Raw genomic sequence first — 22,781 nt, forward strand, 5'->3', positions numbered from 1 at the left:
TTAACTGACGTTATTAGATCGAAATGAAAATATTGAGTTTCGGTGCAAGTAACAACAAAGGCGACCAAACAGAGAGCACTTGGCGAAAAGGGTCACAACACGGCCTCCTTTAAGGATCAACGGACCATACCTCAAGGTCTGGAACAAAAATAAAGACAACTATATAATTTTTTAAATGTCTGTTTAAGTGTATTACATTTACTGTGTTCTTTGAAAGCGAGCGACGAGCAGGAGACAATATTTACTGACAACTCGTTTCTGGCTTCCGACTGGCACATACAAAATATGATTTAGTTTCTTTGCGAGCGTTCACTGACTCTTTTTCACTGGGTCAGTGTTTTTATCCAATTTCAAAATTGCTATACATGTATTCATAAAAAAATCCCCCATAGGACATAATACTCGCTACTTTAGTTAATAAACAAACATTTATAAACAAGTATACGTAAAGTTTTACTGAGCGATATCAATCAAAGCACTTCCTAAACGGTTTAGTGTATTTTATATATAATTAAGAAAAAATTCACCAAATGTAAGAAAAATACATACATCAAAGTTTAAATATTTTAATATTACATATTTTAACATTAATACATGTATACATATATATTTATATATCAATTTATTTTTAAATCTGCCTCACTGAAATCATACTATTCCAACGCGTAAATAAAACATTCATCTACTGGAATCATAGTCGTACACACACATACACATACTTACGAACACATACAAGCATACTAGCACACATACATGCACGGACTTTCAAGCTGCACATAAATAAAATGGATTTACATTTGGATTTCCTATCCGTGAAGAGAAAAAAAATAAAATATAACAACAAAACAAAAAATGATGAACAATCATGAGGAACCAGAATTCCTCTGTCACGGCACTATGAGTGAAATTCATATGTAGAACAAGCTATCATGAAAGTTTTTGTTGACTATGGCAAATATATGAAATGTTTTGAGGTTTGGGTGACGATGAGGAGGTATCTTCATTTTTTACATCAATGTTTTCGTTAATAACGTCAATTTTGGGGGAGTCTGTACTCCTTTCTGAGAGACAATCGCTGTCATCATCTTCATTGTCATTTGATTCATTTAACAAGTCACGTGATGGCAATGTGTCGTCTGTTGCTTTGGTACTGGTGGAGGTAGAGGCTGAGTCTCCTAGACGTTTTGCTGCTTCTTCTTCTCTTTTTGTTTTTCGCCATTTAGCCCGTCTATTTTTAAACCAAACCTATAAAGAGAAAAATATATTTCATTTCTGTACAGTTGGCGAAACTAGATTAATAATTGATTGAATGACTCGAACGAAGTACATAATTAAATGCATTGAGATCGTATCAGTAGATTAAACGATTTTAGACATAAATTTGTTTGCTTTATTTATGCGATATTGTTTTAATTGCGTAAAAAGCAAGTGAATCGTAACGATTTTTGTGATGAAAGCCAAAGATAAAAGTCTTTGTATTTTGAAACATTACGGCAGTAAATCATTAATATGTTTATGATTTAATTATTATTAAAGTTTCAGCAGCAAAGAGACACAACTTGTCTGACTGGTTTATCAGAACATCTTCGTACTTCTCCCTAGTGATTTATCTGCCCTTGTTTATTCAATATTTTAATGGCAAATGGTGGGTTTCTAATGCTAATCAAATTAACCGTGAATTTCTATGCGTCAATATAAAACACAAAAATACGAATTGTAATTTTAAACAAATTCGGTTATATATAGGATTAGCCGTAAGCAACACGCGAGTACTATGATCGCTATGATCGGACATCATTTAATGTCTTTCATTGAATATTATTTAAGCGTCAGACTGAAATCAATTTGTAGCAAAAGCAATTAAAAGGAAACATGGTTACGTGGTACGGACCACAAGATGACATTATGGACTGGTACCATGTCCGATAACAACAGGTGCTATTTGCAACTTCCGCCCTAAATGACTTTAATCTAATGGTGATTCACTTAAATCTGTCAACAATCAAAAGGTATTAAAGGCTTGACATCTCATCCGTGAATATTGATAATAAAAATTAATGTTTACCACAATTTTTTTTTAAATTATAACAATCCTTGCTGCCTTCAAGAATTCTAAGCATATGGTGCTCAACTGATCAGAGTTAAAATACAAGTATATCTTAACCTTGCATAAAAAAAAACTTGACGTTGCAATAGTTTAATTCCCAATAATTTGTACACGACGTGACGTTTCAGACACATGTCGCGTTCTTCACTTTGAAGAAGGATATATATTGAGTGAGAAATCTAGCAATCTAGGAAGTTAACTTTTAGGAATGGACAAAAAACATTGTTGACGCAATTAACAACGGAAGCAAAAGACATGTTTTTACCTCAACTCTCTCTTCTTTTAAATCAATTTTCATGGCAAGTTCTTCCCTTAACATAACATCTGGATAGTGAGTCTTGCTAAACGTCTTCTCGAGCTCTTCTAGCTGTTCCTCTGTGAATATTGTTCTGTGACGTCGTTTACGTTTGTGTCCAGCTCTAACAAAATCTGCTGGGTTAATCAAACCTGGAAGGTGGCCATATGCAGCTGAAATTGCAAAAAAACGAATTATAACTTGAATTGCTTTATTCATAAACATACAATGCACTGTAGAAAATAAATTGCATAACCTGTTACAAAAAAGGAAATATGTGAATGAACGTGTGGATGTCTGTCTTTTTTTTGTTATCTTTAGGGAATCAACTGGCTCGCTTGTCCTTTACCTGTCAGGATTTTACAGATTCGACGAATGTTCATATACTAGTAATGGGAAAGTAAAGTTACCCGGATGAAAAGAAAAAGGGAACCGGGATATCTAAATTTGCATTGGTAACATTATCCTTAATCGTTATTATTAAAGTTCGTTTCTTCCTTTGTTAAATTAAGGGGATGTGACCTGATTGCCAATGCCAACTATCCACCAGAGTTCTAATAAAAAACAACCATAGGTCACCGTACGGCCCGTTCCACAATGAAAAAACCATACCGTATAGTCTGTTATAAATGGACCGACATGACAAAATGCGAAACAATTCAAATAATTCATGTCGTATTTTGTATGCGATCATCCTTGGTTCGGTAATTGGAAATTGGTATTATGTTTTGTGTTTGTTTGTTTGTTTGTTTATTTGTTTGTTAGATGGGAACTTGAGAATGAGTTGCACATTTGTTAAATTTGAATAATCGAATGCATTTTAAGCATTTAAAGCAAGCATCAAGTCAAGTAAAGTAGAATCGGTGATGAAATATTAATTGGCAGACACTAAGGAGACTTTTACGTTATTTTTTTAAAAATCATTCTAATGATAAAAGATAGCATCAGAATTTCGGAATTCGATTATGAAATATGAATGTTATACAGTAATATGTGATATATAGCTAGTTATTTCCCGAATTAGTAGTCAATTATCTATAATAATCCCCCAAAATATTGTTATTCCAATTGATTCAATCATTTTATGAAAACTAAAAACGAAACATCAAACGAATAAAACGAAGTTATTTATATGATATTTTAATCCAATAAAATGAGTTGGTGTTGGCCTAAAATGTAAAACAAACATTTTTACTTCTATGAAATAATCATGTTTATCCGTTAAAACGCTATATAGGCAAAATATTTAATTTTCTAAAGAGTATACATTTTTCTAGTGGGATAATCCGTATTATAATCAAAAGTCATAGATAATCCGGACTAGTGTTAGCGAAGCTGTATCAATAATATTGTTTATCTAGCTGTAGTTCAACTCTTTAAAGTTGCATACTTCATTAATTAATCTTTGTAAGATCGTTTGCGAATTGTCTTAATTATAATCCAATAAATAAATATAACTCGATATCAGATTAGTAAAATTGATGCATCAATATGTCTTTTATGTTTTCCAATCCGGGCATTATTGAAAATATTTTAAATGGCTCTTATCAAATCTCTCTCCTCTTTCTAAAAAAATGATTTAGGAAATTTTAATAATAATAATAATAATAATAATAATAATAATAATAATAATAATAATAATAAAAATAATAATGATAATATATCTAAGCATTTTATTCAAAATTGATATTGAATTTCAAAGAATATGCTGGCATCTTTTAAAAAAGCTGTGGGCAATACATGAACATTTCACTTTCAACAATATTGTTATTATTTTATTACACGACGTAAAACATTTCACTGTCACCTTATCACTTGATTCCCCGTGGTCTTTTTGTCACAAATCTAGGATGTAAATTTATTTGGAATGGTTAATTTGCACCTTATCCTTCACGAGAAAACATTTTATGTCTTTGATAGGAAACCTAAAACTATCTTTACATTATAGGAACAGACAAATCCATACAAGTGTTGATTTGATATAAAACCCATTAGTTGTTTGAAAGTTTAGTCGACGACAAATTTTCAAAAATGACTTTATAAAATGAATTAACTCCATAAATCATGTAAAACCATCCGAAGTTAGATTTTAGAGGAATTCTTTAGCATATAATGTTCCGCGTTCATGTTACTACACTGTCTAGGACTTCTAGACATATATATGGAAATTCCTACGGTACTTAATCAATTTTCTTAATTTGAGAAAAATGTATAATGGACTATTGGTCAGATACTTAAGTCAGTTATCAATTATTTCAAGGACACACTTTAATACTACCTATCTCTATACATATGAAATATATCAAAATGACTTAATTGGGTGCAACATTTACCGATTTGATCTCTTTACACGCAATTGGCTTTATTATTTCTTAAGACATTAAAAAGGTTAAGAAAGAAAGAAAATCACGACACAAAACAAGTCTAATCTGATGTTCAGTAGTTGTCGTTTGTTGATGTGGTTCATAAGTGTTTCTCGTTTCTCGTTTTTTTATATAGATTAGACCGTTGGTTTTCCCGTTTGAATGGTTTTACACTAGTAATTTTTGGGGCCCTTTATAGCTTACTGTTCGGTGTGAGCCAAGGCTCCGTGTTGAAGACCGTACTGTGACCTATAATGGTTTACTTTTATAAATTTTGACTTGGATGGAGATTTGTCTCATTGGCACTCATACCACATCTTCTTATATCCACTAAAGTTAAACTACGTACAATTTAGACAATATACATATCAAAATAAAAAAGAAAGGATATGGTGTATCCATCCATGACATAAATTCAGTACATGCACAGCAAAAACCACACAAAGTAAAGAAACAGCGGTTTAGTTGATTTTTGCAAAATGTTTAAACTTAAAAAAAATAGAGGTGAAAGATACCAAAGAGACGTTCAAAACTCGTTAGAAAACGAACCCCCCCCCCCCCCCCCCCCAACGACAGACGACCGTAAAAGACAAACAAGTTTACACTACAAAGAAAACCACATACGCAAATCACAAACCCCCACCAAAAAATGTGGATTTTACTAATGTCCAAATTTAAACTACATCAAGGAAAAAGTCTCTCATAACTTTCAAAAGAATGGCAAATTTATTTCATCTTTGTAAATTGTTTGTTTCATATTGTGCATATACTTTGAATCTTGAATCGTGCGATCTTTTCTGTAGTTACCTTGTGCATAACAATCACAGTTTAGATTTAAAGAAAAAAAATAAGTAATATATGTAAATAAGAAATATCAAAAATAAGTAATATATGTAAATAGGAAATATCAAGTGTATTTTAACTTTATGACTACTTTATAAATTAGAAAGTTCCACTTACCAAATATGTCGTGAGGTGTCGGCGGAAGACTTGGATATGGAAAGTACGGCCGAGGTGCAAGTAATGGTCTCGGTGCCAGGATGTTATCTATACTGAACAATGAACTATTCCCTGCTGCTGCTGCAGCAGCCGCTGATAAAATGCCATTGTGGTAACTTTTGATCTGTTCGGGACTGCAGTAATATGGTAAATGATGCATCTTCAAAATGTTTCCTTTTTTCAATATAAGTCACTTCAAAATGTTTTTTTTTTTTTTTATAAAAGTCACTTCCAACAATTAAAATTCACTAATACAGCTTTCACAATTTTTGTCGTACTAATGTTAATAAAGCTGAATTTTAAATAAATTGAAGAATAATGATAAACCGTGGAATCCTGTCCATTAACTAAAAAAACATCACACTTTCCTTTATTTAGATAATCTTAAACTCGTTAAAATCACTTTCAACTATTGTCCAAGTTATGATTGATCGGCGGTTTTTGACCAATAAAATTTTGTAAATATTCTTTGAAAACGCCTACTTTGTTACAATAAACAGAAATTTGTGTCTGTTGGGCATATTGTTACTCAAGAGAAACTGTAAAAATTATTGGTGTATAACGGTGTTGATTTTATCATAAAATGTTATATTGAATTTATTTCATGTTATTAGTATATGATTTCACGCATTTGAAATTTTTTTAACAAAATTTTAATAAAATATAAACTAAAGGGAAGTTAAGCAATTAAAATGTTAATTTTATCTTAAACGTTGCAAATCATCACAATAATTTAGATTTTGAGTGTCATTAATTTTATTCGATTGAGTTAATTAGAAAATATATGCAATTTCATACGAAATTAAAGCTAAAACTGAAATATCTGATCCGTTTTTGATAAAGTTGCGTTTAATATTTTATCTCAATGATTCCTTATCATTTTTAAATCGGATTGATGCTAAAACATATCGCAACAGACGTGACATAAAATATGGACTTTGCTTAATTTTTCCTTACTATTGATCATGTTCAGACTTGAAGTTTCGAGTGAATATAATAATAATAAAACATAAAACCAAAAGAAACAAATAAACAAACACACATTGACGGAAAAAGCAAAGATGTTTAACCGTAACAAAAATACGTAACATTAAATCCTTTGAGATTTACGTGTTTGTCACCTTTTAAATTGAAAACGAAATGTCATAAATTGGTATGCCAAATAATAACGTTAAAGAACAGCACCAACATATGGCCATCATCGCCCTACATTAATGTTTATTGTATAGTGTTGTATTTGTTTCTCTTGAGGTACACATTCATATTGTACAACAAATGATGCATAACTACTTTCATTTTTAAGACCATGGTTGTTTCATTGTAATTTTTCATTTTTGTAGAATATCACTGCTCCGGAATATCAGTTATAAAAGCAGAAAATCATTATAACAAGTCCGTTTTTCATCGTGCAGAATACAATTAAAGACCGTTTTCATTTTGAAAGGCAGCTTTACTACACGGATAGTTTCATATCACAAAAGAACACCATAAGATGGCAATGTAATATACAACACTATTCTGCAACATAAACAACTATGGTCTTGTTGTTTTTCAAAATTAAATGGCCATGTAATAATCCAAAAATAAGAAGATGTGGTTTGATTGCTAATGAAACAACTATTTAAGACCAAGGAACAAAGATGTGATACGATTTTTATTCTTAGAACAACACTGTCTAAGTGTCATGTCATTATTACAATGTCAATTTTATCTTGCAGAACATTTAAGCATTACAATATCATTTTCATCTTTTTGAACATCCATATAACAATGCAATTTCAATCTTTCAGAAGATAATTATTACAAGGTCATTCAATCTTGCGGAACATTACTATTCCAATACAAATTTCATCTTTCTAAAAATCATTATTACAATAACATTTTTGTCTTTCTAAACATCAATATAACAATACCATTTCCATCTTTCTGAACATCCATATTATAATGCCATTTCTATCTTTCTAAACATCCATATTACAATACCATTTTCATCTTTCTAAACATCCATATTACAATACCATTTTCATCTTTCTGAACATCCATATTACAAATACCATTTTTATCTTTCAGAACATAATTATTACAATGTCATTCTATCTAACGCAACTTTATTATTACAATACCATTTTAATCTTTCTGAACATCATTATTACAATTTCATTTCTATCATTCAGAACATACTTATTACAATTTATTCTTTCTTGCAGAACCTTATTATTACAATACCATTTTCATTGACTGAGCATAATTATGACAATGCAATTTTTATCTTTAAGAACATAATAATTACAATACCATTTTCATCTTACTGCAGGAGGACAGTTTTGTTGCAAGGTCATTATTGACTTCAGCCATTTTTAAAAGGGGGAGTTCCAACCATATGTCCCCATTCAAAAGCATTGATCGTCAAAAAGGGGGTTCCAACCCCCGGAACCCCACCCTACCCCCTGGATCCACCACTGGACTTACAAGACGGTATTGTACATTGTCCTTTTGTCTGTAATGGATAGTTGTCTTATTGGCAATTTCAAGTTACCAAACATGCCTATTTCTAAATTTTATTATCTATGTCAAAGAACAACGTTGATAAAAGTCCCCTTTCATCATGCACAAATGCACTGGCAAAGACCATTTTAGTCTTCATCGACATTAATTTTACAAATATCTGTCTATTGAATAAAACTGCATTATTTCAAAAAAATTAAATAAGGATATGTCGTATTTTGTCAATGAGCTTCTATTCAACTGAGTCTAAATATAGTGATTCAAGCAACTATAAGTCACCGTACGGCCTTCAACAATGAGCAAGACCCATACCGTATATTCAGCTATAAGAGGCCCCAACATGACAAAATATGAAATAATGCAAACTAAAAAACCAACGGCCTGATTTATGACAATAAGATAAACGAAAAACAATAACGACAGACACCAACCAACGACAACAACTGAAATGCTGGCTCTTGACACTTCTGACAGGCACATATGGAATGTAGTGGGTTTAAACATGTATGCACGCTCAATCCTCCCCTAAACTGTATCATATCAATGTCATTATCTAAATATATATATCTCTCAAAACGTAATTAAGCACCAGGCTTTTTCATCTTACATATTAACAGCTTTGTCAGAAGACCAATTTTTCCTAACGTAACGGTATTGTTTCCAAGTCTTTTTCCATCTTATACATAGGCATTTTTATCTTGCAAAATAGCACTGTTATTCATAGCCGTTTTGACCTTGCAGAAGAACATTGCTACCAATAGCCATTTCATCTTAATTGCAGAAGAGCATTGCTAGCCATAGCCGTTTTCACCTGGCAGAAGAGCATTGTTACCCACTGTCATTTTTATCTTACAGAAGAGCATTCTTACCCACTGTCATTTTTATCTTGCAGAAGAGCATTGTTAACCAAAGCCGTTTCATCTTGCGGAAGAGCATTGTTATCCATAGCAATTTTTGTCTTGCACAAGAGCATTGCTACTAATAGCCATTTTTATCTTGCAGAAAAGCATTGTTATCCATAGCCATTTTTATCTTGCAGAAGAGCATTGTTACCCACAGCCATTTCTACCTGCAGAAGAGCATTGTTACCCATGGCCATTTTCATCATGCAAAAGAGCATTGTTACTCACAGCAATTTCATCTTGCAGAAGAGCATTGTTATCAAGATAGCTATTTTTATCTTGCATGGGAGCATTGTTACCCATAGCCGTTTTTATCTTGCAGAAGAGCATTGTTACCCGCAGCCATTTCATCTTGCAGAAGATTATTGTTACCCATAGCTATTTTTATCTTGCAGAATAGCATTGTTTCCAATAACAATTTTCATCTTGCAGAAGAGCATTGTTTCGCATATTCATTTTCATCTTGCAGAAGATCATTGTTCCAATATTCATTTTCATCTTGCATGTTCTAGAAACTTTTCAATATCTGAGAAGAATATGCATTTCGGAACTTTATACCATAATATTTCATGTCAAACGAGACAATTTTTCCTTTTTAATTGTTTATTTGCTTTTCCTTAATGGGACTCATTTTAATAGATTATATATTTTTCAGCTAGTTCGATATTCACCTGTCTGCAGTTGTCTCGGACTGTGAATTTCATTACTTATAATATTACATCAGTAAATACAGATATAATTTTTCTCTCAAAAATATACGAATTTGGAAGTATGATTTCATTTATAAAGGATATCATCAACTGACATTATATTTTACTCAGTTAGTATTTTTGTGTGGTTACATAATATATTTACTTATTGATAGTTTGAATGACGACTTTTAAAATCAACAATTATAGAATTATAAAAATCCTATGGTGCAGTAAAATCGGTATCGTAAAAGTTATCACTACCATTGGGACGATACCTCTGCTAGTGGACTGTTAGTAATCGAGAATATCACCAGCCCACCCGTAGCCAGTACTTCTATATTGGCATGAACATATCTATAATCTTTTATCAAAACTATAAATTTTTGGAGACCATTTGAAATTAATGAATGTATCTCTCTCGTGCATAGCTGTGATTCCAAATCCGGGTTTGGCTTTATTTATTTTTTTTGTTTCATCACTCTTCTTCGTTAATTTCAGGTATTGGGTTTTCAATAATTTGGCATCGAGAATCACTGTAGGTATATAAACTGTCGAAATGCGTACCTGGTGCAGTACAATTGGTTCCGTTAAAATATCATCAAACTTTCCATGATAAGCAAATTGCATATACTGTAGAGCTGATGAAAGTAAAATACAAAAGGTAAGCAAATATATTGAATAGATTGATTTTAATTATACTTTGTCCCAAAAATATGTCCTATGAACATACTCTAGAAAAGAAATGTACGTTATTCTACTAAAATTTTCGTTTTAGTTGTTTAAAAACCGAATTCTAGTTTGCTGTACAGACGATAACAACTAGTAAGTAAAGCATATAGCTTCATACATAAATATATATTAATTATATGTCAAAATCAATCGTCATTGACAGAAATTTAAAAAAAACACAGAAATCGCATGTATCCATCTTAGTATTCGATAACCAAAATATTATACCGTTTGATTTGGTCACTCGAAAGAATACGATACTTTGTCGATATCTCGTTTCTTAGCTCCTATCTTTTGTTCGGCTTTTTTCTAATTTCTAGCTTACATAATTAACATTTGTCTAGTGTTTATTTTGGTTAGTACTCTATAATATCAGGATTATAGACAAACTTTATGTGAATGCTTTTATTCTCACCAAATGATTTAAAATACAAAAGTAAACATTGGGTAAACAAATTCGATTTCGCTGGTAGGTAGTTCATTTGTTCTTGACGTAGAGTCCATTAATTTTCACTGATTTCCGACAAATTCTATTGAATTTGGACACCTTGTGTAATAAATTGTCTATAATAGTAAAATTAGAGAGATTTATAACAACAAAAGATTTCTAATCCTTTCACACTGAAGGCGCTAAACAAACCTTTTAACAGCGATTGGCATAGATACTTTACTTGTGTACACCTTCGGGCATTAGAGTAGAAATATTCCGGCAATGTTTGTTGAAGGATCCCGCTATAATCCATCCAGTCAATGATACAGCTCGCTGGAAATGACCAACAGCGCGAGACAAACCTCAATATAGCAACATATATATAGGCGTCCTTGTACATCGCGGAAAGAACAAGAAAACATTAATTCCAGTGATAGGAACGAGCTCGGAAAAAGATCACGTGAAGGGATTGCAAGCAGGATCGGATCCAGAGTCACTTGCCAAAGAATATACCTTTTCCGATCTATTAGGGAGAGAGTACGCCCTCAACGCCCCCTTCCCCTGAATCCGCCATATAGCAAGAACAAAGGTAAAAATGTTTATACAAGGCTTTGCATTTATAAATCTGGAAAATTATTTTCAGATTTTGAAGTACCCCTGAAACGTATCAATCGTTTTATGTAATGAAGAAGAAGGGGTATGATGCAAAAAATCATGACCACAAAATCAATACACGTACATGACAAAATCCACAGCAAAGGAACGGTGTTTTTTATTGCTGCTCCTCATATGCAAGTCAAATCGAGTGATGTATTTGATCCCGTTACAATCGGAAAAATTTCTGGAAAAAAAACCATACATGAAACCTTGAAAGAGAAGGTTTTGCTCATTGCTGGAGTCCGTATGGTGACCTGTAGTTTTCCACATCTTTGATAGTTGTCTCTTTGGAAATAAAATCACATCATCCAAATTTTTATAGTGAAACCAAGTATTGGTAAACTCTCACAGCAAACCGTCCTTTTACGAATGCAGTAAAAACAGGATAATTTGGAAATATATTGAAAAAAATAAAAAAATTCAACATCACTTTTTTTTTGTCGCTGTACGTAGATTTGATTGTTTATATTTTTATTGCTCACAAAGCTATGGCAATAAGATATATAAATCATACGATGATCACATGTTTTGATAAAAGTACTTAATCTGATTAAAAATAGGTAAACCAATTAATTACAGCTCGCTACTTTGATGTGGTATACTAATGGATTATTCGATATAATCAGATAAGATGCTATCATATCATGGATAGTCCGGATGCTAATATCTAATTAATAAAAAACATATATATTTATACTTTTTATTGAATTGACAGTTAGTCAGAGCATAATTCTGTCTATTTTGAATTATCCGTAATAATAGCAGACGACAAATCTATTTGTATCCGAAATGTAATAAGATTTTAAGGAAAATAGAGTGGTAGGAGATGTATTATGTTTGATAATTTTAAAATAATTGATAAAATAGAAATAATTTAATATTTTGAAATTTTAAAATTTAAATTTGGCCATGAATGTGGTATTTTAGAGTGTAGAGTAAAACTAAAGGCAGTTGTTTCGTTTTAACTGCAACGGTAAAGATCAATTGCACATCTTGAATGATAATTTTTCAACTTATTTTTCTGTGCTTTTTTTGTTTTTATCTAGTACAAGTTTTTTTCAAAATATCTTTTTGTTTAGCCATGTTCATATTGAATAATACAGAAGATTCATTTTTTCGGAATAAATATTGATAGAGTGATTGGTATTTGATCAACATAAAGAGGAAAATATTACACAAGAACAATTTAACAATACATTGAAACAGGAAGGTTCTGCAAAGTTGCCTGACTGGGCGAAAGGCGGGAATTTTGACTGCCACTGGCAAATGAGGTTGATCATTATTTTTTTCAGAAAATTAGTCTTGCAACAGGCCACATATATATGAACCCATGAGAGAGTTCTTGTAAGATTCTTTTACGTACAGCGAGCGTGGAGAGTATCTTCACTTCAAGAGGCATCGGATTTAACGTCTCTTTTCCAAATGGACGTAACTACGATTGATTGATTGATGGTTGCTTAACGTCCAGTGAAAAATATTTCATGCATATCCAGAGCGACAACAACGTCATCGTCGTTTTCGGAATACATTAAATCTTTATTTTAAAAACTTCAAAGGTATTACATTCAAGTACGAATAGCAGTTTTCTGTCTGAAAAGTTGTCAGTAAAACCTCTTTGCGACCGTCAAATCACCATTGACGGTAGCAACTCTTCGAACACATTGTACTGTTATTTTTTTACTACTTAGTATTTCGTTTCCGATTGTATTTTTTTTTACGTAGGAAATTGACAATCGAATTGTAGCCAAGCGTCACTTGATATTCCATTTGATGAAAACAGGCCATATAAATGTGTGTGGTTGGATTGATCTACTCGATTTCATACAAAAACAACAACTTAAAGGTTAGGACTGTAAGATGATCCGCTATCTTATCATCTTACGTACACCAAGGATATTTATCTCTTCACTTAACCAGATAATTCTCTGACTCTGTATCAGACGGACCCATTGTAATGTGACGACCCTGCCCATTACATGTACCCGTCTCTGTTTGTCCAGTAATCCTGTAGGCTGTTTATCCAATTAATTTCTAATCATGGTCATCTCATTATCACTGTGTCGATTTTCACGGATATTAGAATTACTATTGTTGGTCAGTTCAGTTTACATACCATTGGTCATCTGTTTGGGACAACAGTATATGTACGCTTTTATGATTGAATAGGTTTTTCCCCGACAAGTACCCATATTAAAATTGTTAATCTCATTATTTTATAATTAGTTTTTAATTGTGTAGTTGAGAGCACTTTTCGGTCTGACCTCATCTTATTTAACTTAAATTGTTTTGCATTCAAAATGGGTACATTTATGAGGTAGTGTAAATGTCCCCTATAATTTTGTCACTCACGGTAAAATTCGGAAAGATGTTGAAACATAATAGAACTCAAATATAACAGTCCGAATGATATATACTTAAAAGATTTTTCAACTTTTTGTAAAATCTGCCTTGAAGGACATCGTTAACCAAAACAATTCAATTTGTATTTGAAAGATAATACATAGCTTTATTTCCGATACTATATTGGTTGTGGTTTAAAAATAACCTTATTATTCTCCTTTTTAAAGAATATTTAAAACTTGTCAAAATCTAGCAAAATTATAGTTTGAGCCATAACACGTTCCTAATTTGGTTAGATGCCCAGAGATACCACATTATGTTTAAAACAAAACACGCCAACGAATCTGTGATACTGTACATAAATTGAAAGATTGAAAGAATTTTTAAACATGGCCTTGGTATATGAAATAAATTCCGGGTAAATTGGTCATTTATCGTTGATTGGAAGCTCCGTTTTTAGAGAGTGCATGCTCTAAACAGTTGAAGAGTTAAAGAAGCATTTAAACAATTCTTTGATGATAGTTAAAGAGCTAAAGAAGCATTTAAACAATTATTTCATGTGGTGTCCCTGCAGTTTTAAAGTAAATTTTCTGACTCCACCAGCATGTCTAAATTTTCGACTGACTCAAAATTCTTTTCAGTTCCATGCACTTATATAATTAGTTCTAGTAGTAAAATCGCCATAATGCAGGTAATATGTGTCGCTTGTCTCAAAGTACACAGCCACTCGTTGCAAATTATTCATATGGCTGAATTCTTTAATGTTAAAGATTGTGTTGAAAATTGTCCTTTACGTCACAGTTTCAATTCTTTAATGTTAATGATTGTGTGGAAATTGTCCTTTACGTCACAGTTTCAATTATTTAATGTTAATGAATGTGTGGAAAATTATCCTTTACGTCACAGTTTCAATGCTTTAATGTTAATGATTGTGTTGAAAATTGTCCTCTGCGTTACAGTTTCAATTCTTTAATGTTAATGATTGTGTGGAAAATTGTCCTCTGCGTCACAGTTTCAATTCTTTAATGGTAATGAGTGTTTGGGAAATGACACATGCCCCTAAATTTGGTACTGAAAAAATAGTACGTCTGTTTTCTGAAAATATATTCTAATTTTTCATGACTTGAATACGGTTCATGTCCTTTTTGAAAATATTAGAACAACATTGATGAAAAATCATTGTTCACGTTTATAGCAGCTTCCAAGCAAGGACCGAATCTCATAAACTCGGCAATCAAATAAACGCAGGACTTCCGGAAAGTTCGGAGAGCCGACGACTTTGCTTCGGAAGTTCGTAATACAGAGATGCATTTGGTAATATAGTCTTTAGTTTTCTAAAAAAAATATATATGTAATGTTTTGTGGACCTGTTCGTCTTTTCGTCGTTTTTCGTTTTTTGCCAGTGCTTTGTCAGTTTTTTCTTCGACAAATGAGTTTGATGTGGATCATAAGTGTTTCTCGTTTCTCGTTTTTTATATAGATTAGACCGTTGGTTTTCCCGTTTGAATGGTTTTACACTAGTAATTTTTTGGGGCCCTTTATAGCTTACTGTTCGGTGTGAGCCAAGGCTCCGTGTTGAAGACCGTACTGTGACCTATAATGGTTTACTTTTATAAATTTTGACTTGGATGGAGAGTTGTCTCATTGGCACTCATACCACATCTTCTTATATCTATTGAATTTCCCCTTGGAAACTTTCGCTTCATTTTAAATCCGTATTGATGTTTTTAGTTGCGCGCTGTAACAATGCAAATCTTAATATGTAGATGTAATGCATTTGTACGATCCCAATAAAAAAAACCGGCGCTGAACATATGTGCTATGGAAGGGGTAGGCAGTGTCTGCTCCACATGTGGCACCTGTCGTGTTGCTCATATAAGAACAAATACGATAACAAGTCTCTTTCGATGGTGTCAATGTATCAATACTTGTGGATTTACTTAATTAAAGGAGATGCAGAGTGTATGTCGAAGGATAAGAAACCTTAAAAAACAATAACCCCAAAACGGAATATATCTATAGGTCCATATGTGGTATTGAACAATAGATAAGTACAACATGCATGACAAGCTCTAAATCCTGTTCATAGTCTAGAAAGGTTGTGAATACTTTGAAAGATATACCATTAACACAAAATTCAATCCAACATTGAAAAATAAACATTAGATATAACTTAAGACAACCAATTACGAGTTCAAGCTCGTGACTGACTTGGGACAGGCACATCTCCACATATGGTGGGGTTCAACTAGTTTCAAGTGCAAACTGCGCACTTGTATAAATCTCGATCAAATAAATAGCAAAATGTATATAGAATCTACATTGGCGTATACTGATGGAGGTACGTGATGTGAACAAAGACATTACTGTAAATAGAAAGCTGCTATCTCTTTGATACCGGTACGATACAACAAAAGCAACAACAAGAGGCAAGCTCGCTGGCATAAAATAATACTGTCACTATACTTTAATGTATTATGTAACTGTTATTAAGTTTAAACGATATTTTATTTTTTCAAAAGTGCAAAAATGACAGGATACACAACAAAAACATAGGGATTCGGAAACCATAAACACTTATATTAATCCTCATGCCTTAAAACTGTACTGTAAAGTTCTGTACTTTCGAGCAAATGTATTTTGTTCATATAGTTTCCTTTAAAAATGATTACTTATCAACCTTAGTTTTATTAAATTTTAGGACCCATATTGATCTGTCCTAAACTTTATGCGTCATTTTGAGTTCTGTTATAGCCAAAAGCTGTGAGCATTTTCATGAAGTATGGAGACGTCTTTGTCTCATTTCAATGTGTTTATTATTATGTTTCTTTTATGTGTATTAAATTAAAAGTAAAATGCATTAAGAAATAAAAAACAAAGTTTTAGGCGAATTTTCATATCACTTTAATGTTGATATAATTTATTCCTGATTTGAGAGAAGATTTTTCATTATAACAAGATTTCTGCCAAATAGAAAAATGACATTAGCAAGGCATTAAAGCAGTAAATATTTTCTTTTGATGACACTCTTAAAATGTTTACTATTTTATCAGTTAATAATTGTAAAAACAAAGATGTAACAAATAACTGGTTAAATAGTTTAACCTTAGAGCTAAGCCTAATGTGTCACAGATCTAATCTCGTACTATCATAATGGAATTTCAAAGGTGTACCTCAAGGCGATACATTATCTCCCCTTGTCTTACAAATAAAGATACAAAAACGTAACGGTTAGGCAATCAGTTTATTAAATATAAAAGTATTTATATTGCTATTTTAGTAGATATTTTTTTTTAAAGACGATCCATTTCCCTGATTTTTATTTTAATGTCTAATTAAATGTTGTGCCTTCCATCAAAGGCAGTTGCGAAGCAAGACTGGCGACAAACGCTCTTAATCTATAAACATGTACTATTAAGTATTAATTTAAGATTATTTCTAATATCCCGAGTATTTCCATAACGATATGTGTAATCATTATGTACAGGTCAGTAAAAAGGAGAACGCATTTTATATTGTTTTAAATTAAAGTTTAATTTAAAAAAGCCTTAAATGATGTATTTTGATTAGATAAAAATAGATCAGTTAAAAAGCAGATTCAGATATATAAAAAATTGTGGAAAAAAAACATTTATATAGAAATAAGGAGATGTGGTATGATTGCCAATGAGACAACTATCCACCAAAGATCAAATGAAGTGGATGTAAGCAATCATAGGCAACCGTACGACCTTCAACAATAAGAAAAAACCAATACCGTATGGTTGGCTATAAAAGACCCCGACATGAAAAATAAGAAACTAATTAGTTGAGAAAACTAACGGCCTAATTTATAACAAAACAATTTCCAAAAAAACAAATATGACGGACATGAACCAACGACAACCACTGAACTACAGGCTCCTGACTTGGGACAGGCACATAAAGAATGTGGCGAGGTTAAACATGTTTGTGTGCGTTCAACCCTCCACTAACATGGGACAGTGGTGTAACAGTACAACATAAGAAAAAACTATAAAAATCAGTTGAAAAAGGCTTAACTCATCAGATGGATACAAATAGAACTACATTTAACAGTACAGATCTGTGAGTACTCGCAGTTACTGACGGCTAGTTCAAAGCCAATAACAACTAACGAAAAAAAATCGTTAGTTTATGAAAACGGAGATCGATTCAAAATAATAATTACAACATGGTCTATAAATGTCTCAATTAAAATTATTTTACATTTTCAGGCATTATCACATATTGAGTCAGAGTCTCGACTTATACAGGACAGTCAGCCGTAATCACAATTAATATATATCATTTCGAAACAATATTTAAAAATTGAAGTTACTTCATTACATACTGTTACAACGTAAATGTGATTATTAATGTACCCTTTATCACATCAGATTATCTCTGTCCATCCTTTGAACAGGTGACAAACTTTAATAGAATGGTGATGGATGAGTCTTAGTGAACTTATGCCGAGGGCTGATATTGTAGATCAGGACCGATAATCTTATCCCTACAGGAAAACAAGAACGTCTTAAGTTAAAAGCTAATGAACATCCCAGACAACCATTAAATAAAGACGTAAAGACCGCCAAGTTTATCACCGATTATGTTCACACTAACGCCAATACATGTAACCATAAACAAGAGGTACCAGGAAGCGTGTATTCACGGACAACCGCTTGATAGAAGTGTATACCCCAGTCATTGAGACGATGGCTTTGAAAATTCACCCTACAGTTCCCTTGCTTATTTGACTAGATGTTTTCTAATTGACTTACTAATAATATTCGAACATGTCCCGGAAATTATATTTGTACATGTCATCTTTGAATATCACATTATTACAATGAGTCAACATTAGGGGTCATTTCGATCGTTCTATGAAGTGATATGTCTAAGGCACATCGTTAAAAACTTCTAGCAAATGTCCAGTTGAAGAAATGCGTTGCTTTAACACATGATTAATATTCAATTTAATATTGGCTATGTCTAATATTCCCTTTACTTTAACTTCCACCAACCACCAATGTTTTGAAACGGGAATTGTATCTTTTAATGTGAGGACCAGACACGGATCCAGCAATTTTTAAAAGGGGGGTGGGGGTGGGGGTGTTCAACCCTATGTCCTCATACAAAAGCATTAGTTGTCAAACAAAAAAGGGGAGTTCTAACCCCCGGGACACGCCCTGTATCCGCTACTGAGGACATAGTTAGATGTAGCCTCGTGTTTGAGGCGAAAGAAATCATTATGGGGTTTTTGCATGTGTAGCGCTTATATATGGGTTAGTTTATCATGATCATACAACTTTAATCTAGTTTAGAGTTCGTGTTTCAAAATAACTTTCAATAGCTCATGATTTACAATTCTCATTAAAATTTACTCATTTTGCTAAAAATATCTTGATAGTGCCCTTTGATGGCTTTAGTGTATTGATTGTTACAGCACTGCAATGTTATAGGCATCAAATGACATTGACGCCTTATCTTATAAAGGAATGGAAATATCGTCCAACTACAAAAAGTTGGCATTCCTTTACGTTAGAACTACATGTATAACGAAATGCTCAAAACTGAGATTACCAATGAAAGAACATGCCTAGTACTTCAAACAAAGAAAAGATCGAAGATTAAAAATTAAAGCCGTTTTTCTATTGAATTGTTTCATATTTTTCACACCATTTGCGGTATATATTTGCTCTGAAGGACAATTGTAGGGCAAGTTTGTCTGCGGTAGCAGTGATAATTCTTACTGACCCCTTATCGTAATGGCGTTCCTTTGCTGTAATGAATCGCAGTTTATAAGTAAACATCATAAACATAAAATAAAACTTGCTTGCTAGATATTTTCAACAATACCTGCAAATATTTAGACGATATATTTTCTGTAAACATTGTGATTCTTTGAACACACAAACCTATTCTTATGGAGTCCAACGTTAATTGTGATTTTTGTTTTTATACTTTGATACTTATTTCCTTTGGTAATGTTCGAAGCGAAATCTGTGACAGATGGGACGAGTTTTAGATTCCCTTAAAGGGATGTTTCTATGGTGCCTTTTAATAAAGTGTACATTTCTCAGTTGGTTTCTTTCTTTTCGAATGTTTGCTGTGAGGTCTAGATTCAATGAACGTTCTATTTACAGCACTACTGTGCTTTTCAACAGACGATATAGATATTATTTCTTAACATGATATAGATAATTTTATCACAAATCTGGTGCAAATTGGAACCGTTGGTGTTATTATTGGTCTATTAAACTTTAATACTAGTGGAATTTATTTTTTGAAGCATGCTTCCAAATTTCAAGATCTGTGGTATTTCTTAACCAGTCGTTTATACGTAATATTATTGGTAAAGCAAATAGATTTACCAAATATCCTTCAAATCATTCTTTTCGGATTAAAAGACATTGGAAAAGGTTACCATTACTCTGTACTAGAATGTGGTTGTTTTTGAACGTTTATCAATGTGCTTATTTCAAAGTTCGAAACAAGAGTAAGCGATTATCGCATATCCCCGCATTGAATTTCTGTATTTTACTTTGTGGATTGCATACACGATACATGGGGGGAGGGGGGTCTCAACATGGGATTTTGGGTACAGTTGTGCAGCTGGGATTTAAAAAACACCCCCCATTCATATATTGAATAATTGTGAAATCCCTACTTTAACATATATTTCACAGCGAAATCATATTCCATTCATATATTTATCAGCTCAAATAGTACCTATATGCATATACAATCTTATTATATATTAAAAACACTTTTCAATTATATAATATACTTTAATTTATATGAAATATTGAACTTTTCAAACAATACCAAGTAAATAAGTTTCAGCAGATGTAGAAATTTTAATGACAAAGAGTTTGGGAAATTCAGTGAAGATCGTTGCACAACTTGACAAACTGAAAAATTATGACCCATTGATATATCACAATTGGTCAATTACTTACTACCTACTGATATATTTCCTCGGTAAAATTGCACCCCATTGATATATTTGACGTATCAAAAAAAGGACCCATTCCAGCGGCACATATGTATATACCTTCATATAGGAAGAGACCCCCCTCCCGTGACACGATGACGTATTCCTACACTGTTTATATGAGGTCATTTTTTAAAATCTAACCTGGGATATTAGGTTCTAGGATGGCATAATTTCACATCGTATGTAATGTACTCGGTAAATGCTACATGTCTTATTTATTCATATGTTTTGAGTGCTTGGTATATTGAATTTATTTTTATAGACATTTTTATTTTTTAAGATCGTATAAGCATGTTTTAAGATCGTATAAGCATGTTTTTTACTTTTATAAATTTTGACTTGGATGGAGAGTTGTCTCATTGGCACTCATGCCACATCTTCTTATATCTATTTAGTTGTTTTAGTTCTTATGTTGCTGTTTCACGGACGTATACCCCAACATCTCCTTTTATTCACATTAAATTAACGAATTGACTTTCTCAAATATTTCGAATCTAGAACAGTTAAGTCGAATTTAACATCTTCAATAACTCAAATGTAGAAAAATTGACATTTTTACCAACTTTCAAACTTCTCAAGTCACATATAAGTTCACATCAGAACCATCTATTAAGATATTAGTCCTCGGAAACAAAAAGTCTGAGTAAAAATGAGCATCATAGAATTATAATATTACACAGCACTGAAAGATACGTAAGAATACGGGAGCGTTATAAAATCGTAAAATACACAAAAAAATAAAAAAATATTGAAATTATTATCATAGTTTTTGAAGCATTATGAGCTACACTTATTATCCATTGGGAACCGAGGATGTAATAAAAGTTCCTATATTAGTTTTCCCTGTTTAACATGTTGGATTATTAATGTAAGTATATCTGATATTACCAAAGAATACATTTAATATGTTTTGAATTACTGTATGGATCATGTACTTTATTATATTAAATTTATAAAAAAAAATAATATCTAGGTTTAGGAATTCGTTGTTGCTAATGTTTATTTATTACATTTTGCACCACGGAAAATTAAAGATGAGTACAGATAAAAATGCAATAGCAAATATAAAAATAAGAACATTTAAATATAATAATAAGAGCAAAGCTTTTTTTTAAATAGAATATGAATAATAAGAGACATGATGTGTAATACGTCATAGACAGTAAACCAGCAACACAACACAACTATAGTGAGGTGATTGTTTTATTATATCAAGGATTATTTCCATTTAAGAAAGAAAAAGTACTGAAGCATTCATAACGATTTAGGGATTTGTGGTATATGTCAATGAGCTAGCAATCCAACGACACAAGAATAAAAAGACATTAAAAGGTCAACATAAAATTATGGTCGTTAACAATAAACAAGCGTTTAAATAGGCGCATGCGCATTTAAAACAACGGATATAAAAACTTACAATTAAGAGAAGAACACGAAATTTCCTTAAGGTGAAAAAAAAGATTAAAACTTATTTAGGCCACTATAAACTGAATATTTGTCTTTGAACTTTTATGTATAAAAATCGTAACGAGCTAGCGAATTTTTATATCTTATTTTATTCTGAAATTTATCTTTCAGCAAGCAATACTTAAAAGTTTGGTCAGAGCTGGACATATTCTAAATTTTATTCTACAAAACTTTTGTTTTCGGGAGCAAGAAATATTCATTTAAACCCCCTAAAAAATGTAGTTTTCTGTGAATTAAGAGACGAGCGATGACATTTAAAAATGAAATTGTTGATTTCATTTTTAAATAGAGCAAT

The 22,781-nt window shown here is 32.0% G+C and overlaps 1 protein-coding gene across 1 annotated transcript; it reads right to left on the minus strand.

The window, feature by feature from the left end:
- Positions 1 to 550: 550 nt before the first annotated feature.
- On the minus strand, positions 551 to 6,090 carry LOC127737009 (homeobox protein goosecoid-like). Its single transcript, XM_052247563.1, has 3 exons — positions 5,726 to 6,090; positions 2,373 to 2,575; positions 551 to 1,245 (listed from the first exon to the last, which is right to left on the minus strand). The coding sequence occupies exons 1-3, from the start codon at positions 5,922 to 5,924 to the stop codon at positions 928 to 930; spliced, it is 720 nt and encodes a 239-aa protein (XP_052103523.1). The 5' UTR covers positions 5,925 to 6,090; the 3' UTR covers positions 551 to 927.
- Positions 6,091 to 22,781: the final 16,691 nt, after the last annotated feature.

This window comes from Mytilus californianus, unplaced genomic scaffold, assembly GCF_021869535.1.
Source record: "Mytilus californianus isolate M0D057914Y unplaced genomic scaffold, xbMytCali1.0.p SCAF_4, whole genome shotgun sequence".
Lineage (NCBI taxonomy): Eukaryota > Metazoa > Mollusca > Bivalvia > Mytilida > Mytilidae > Mytilus > Mytilus californianus.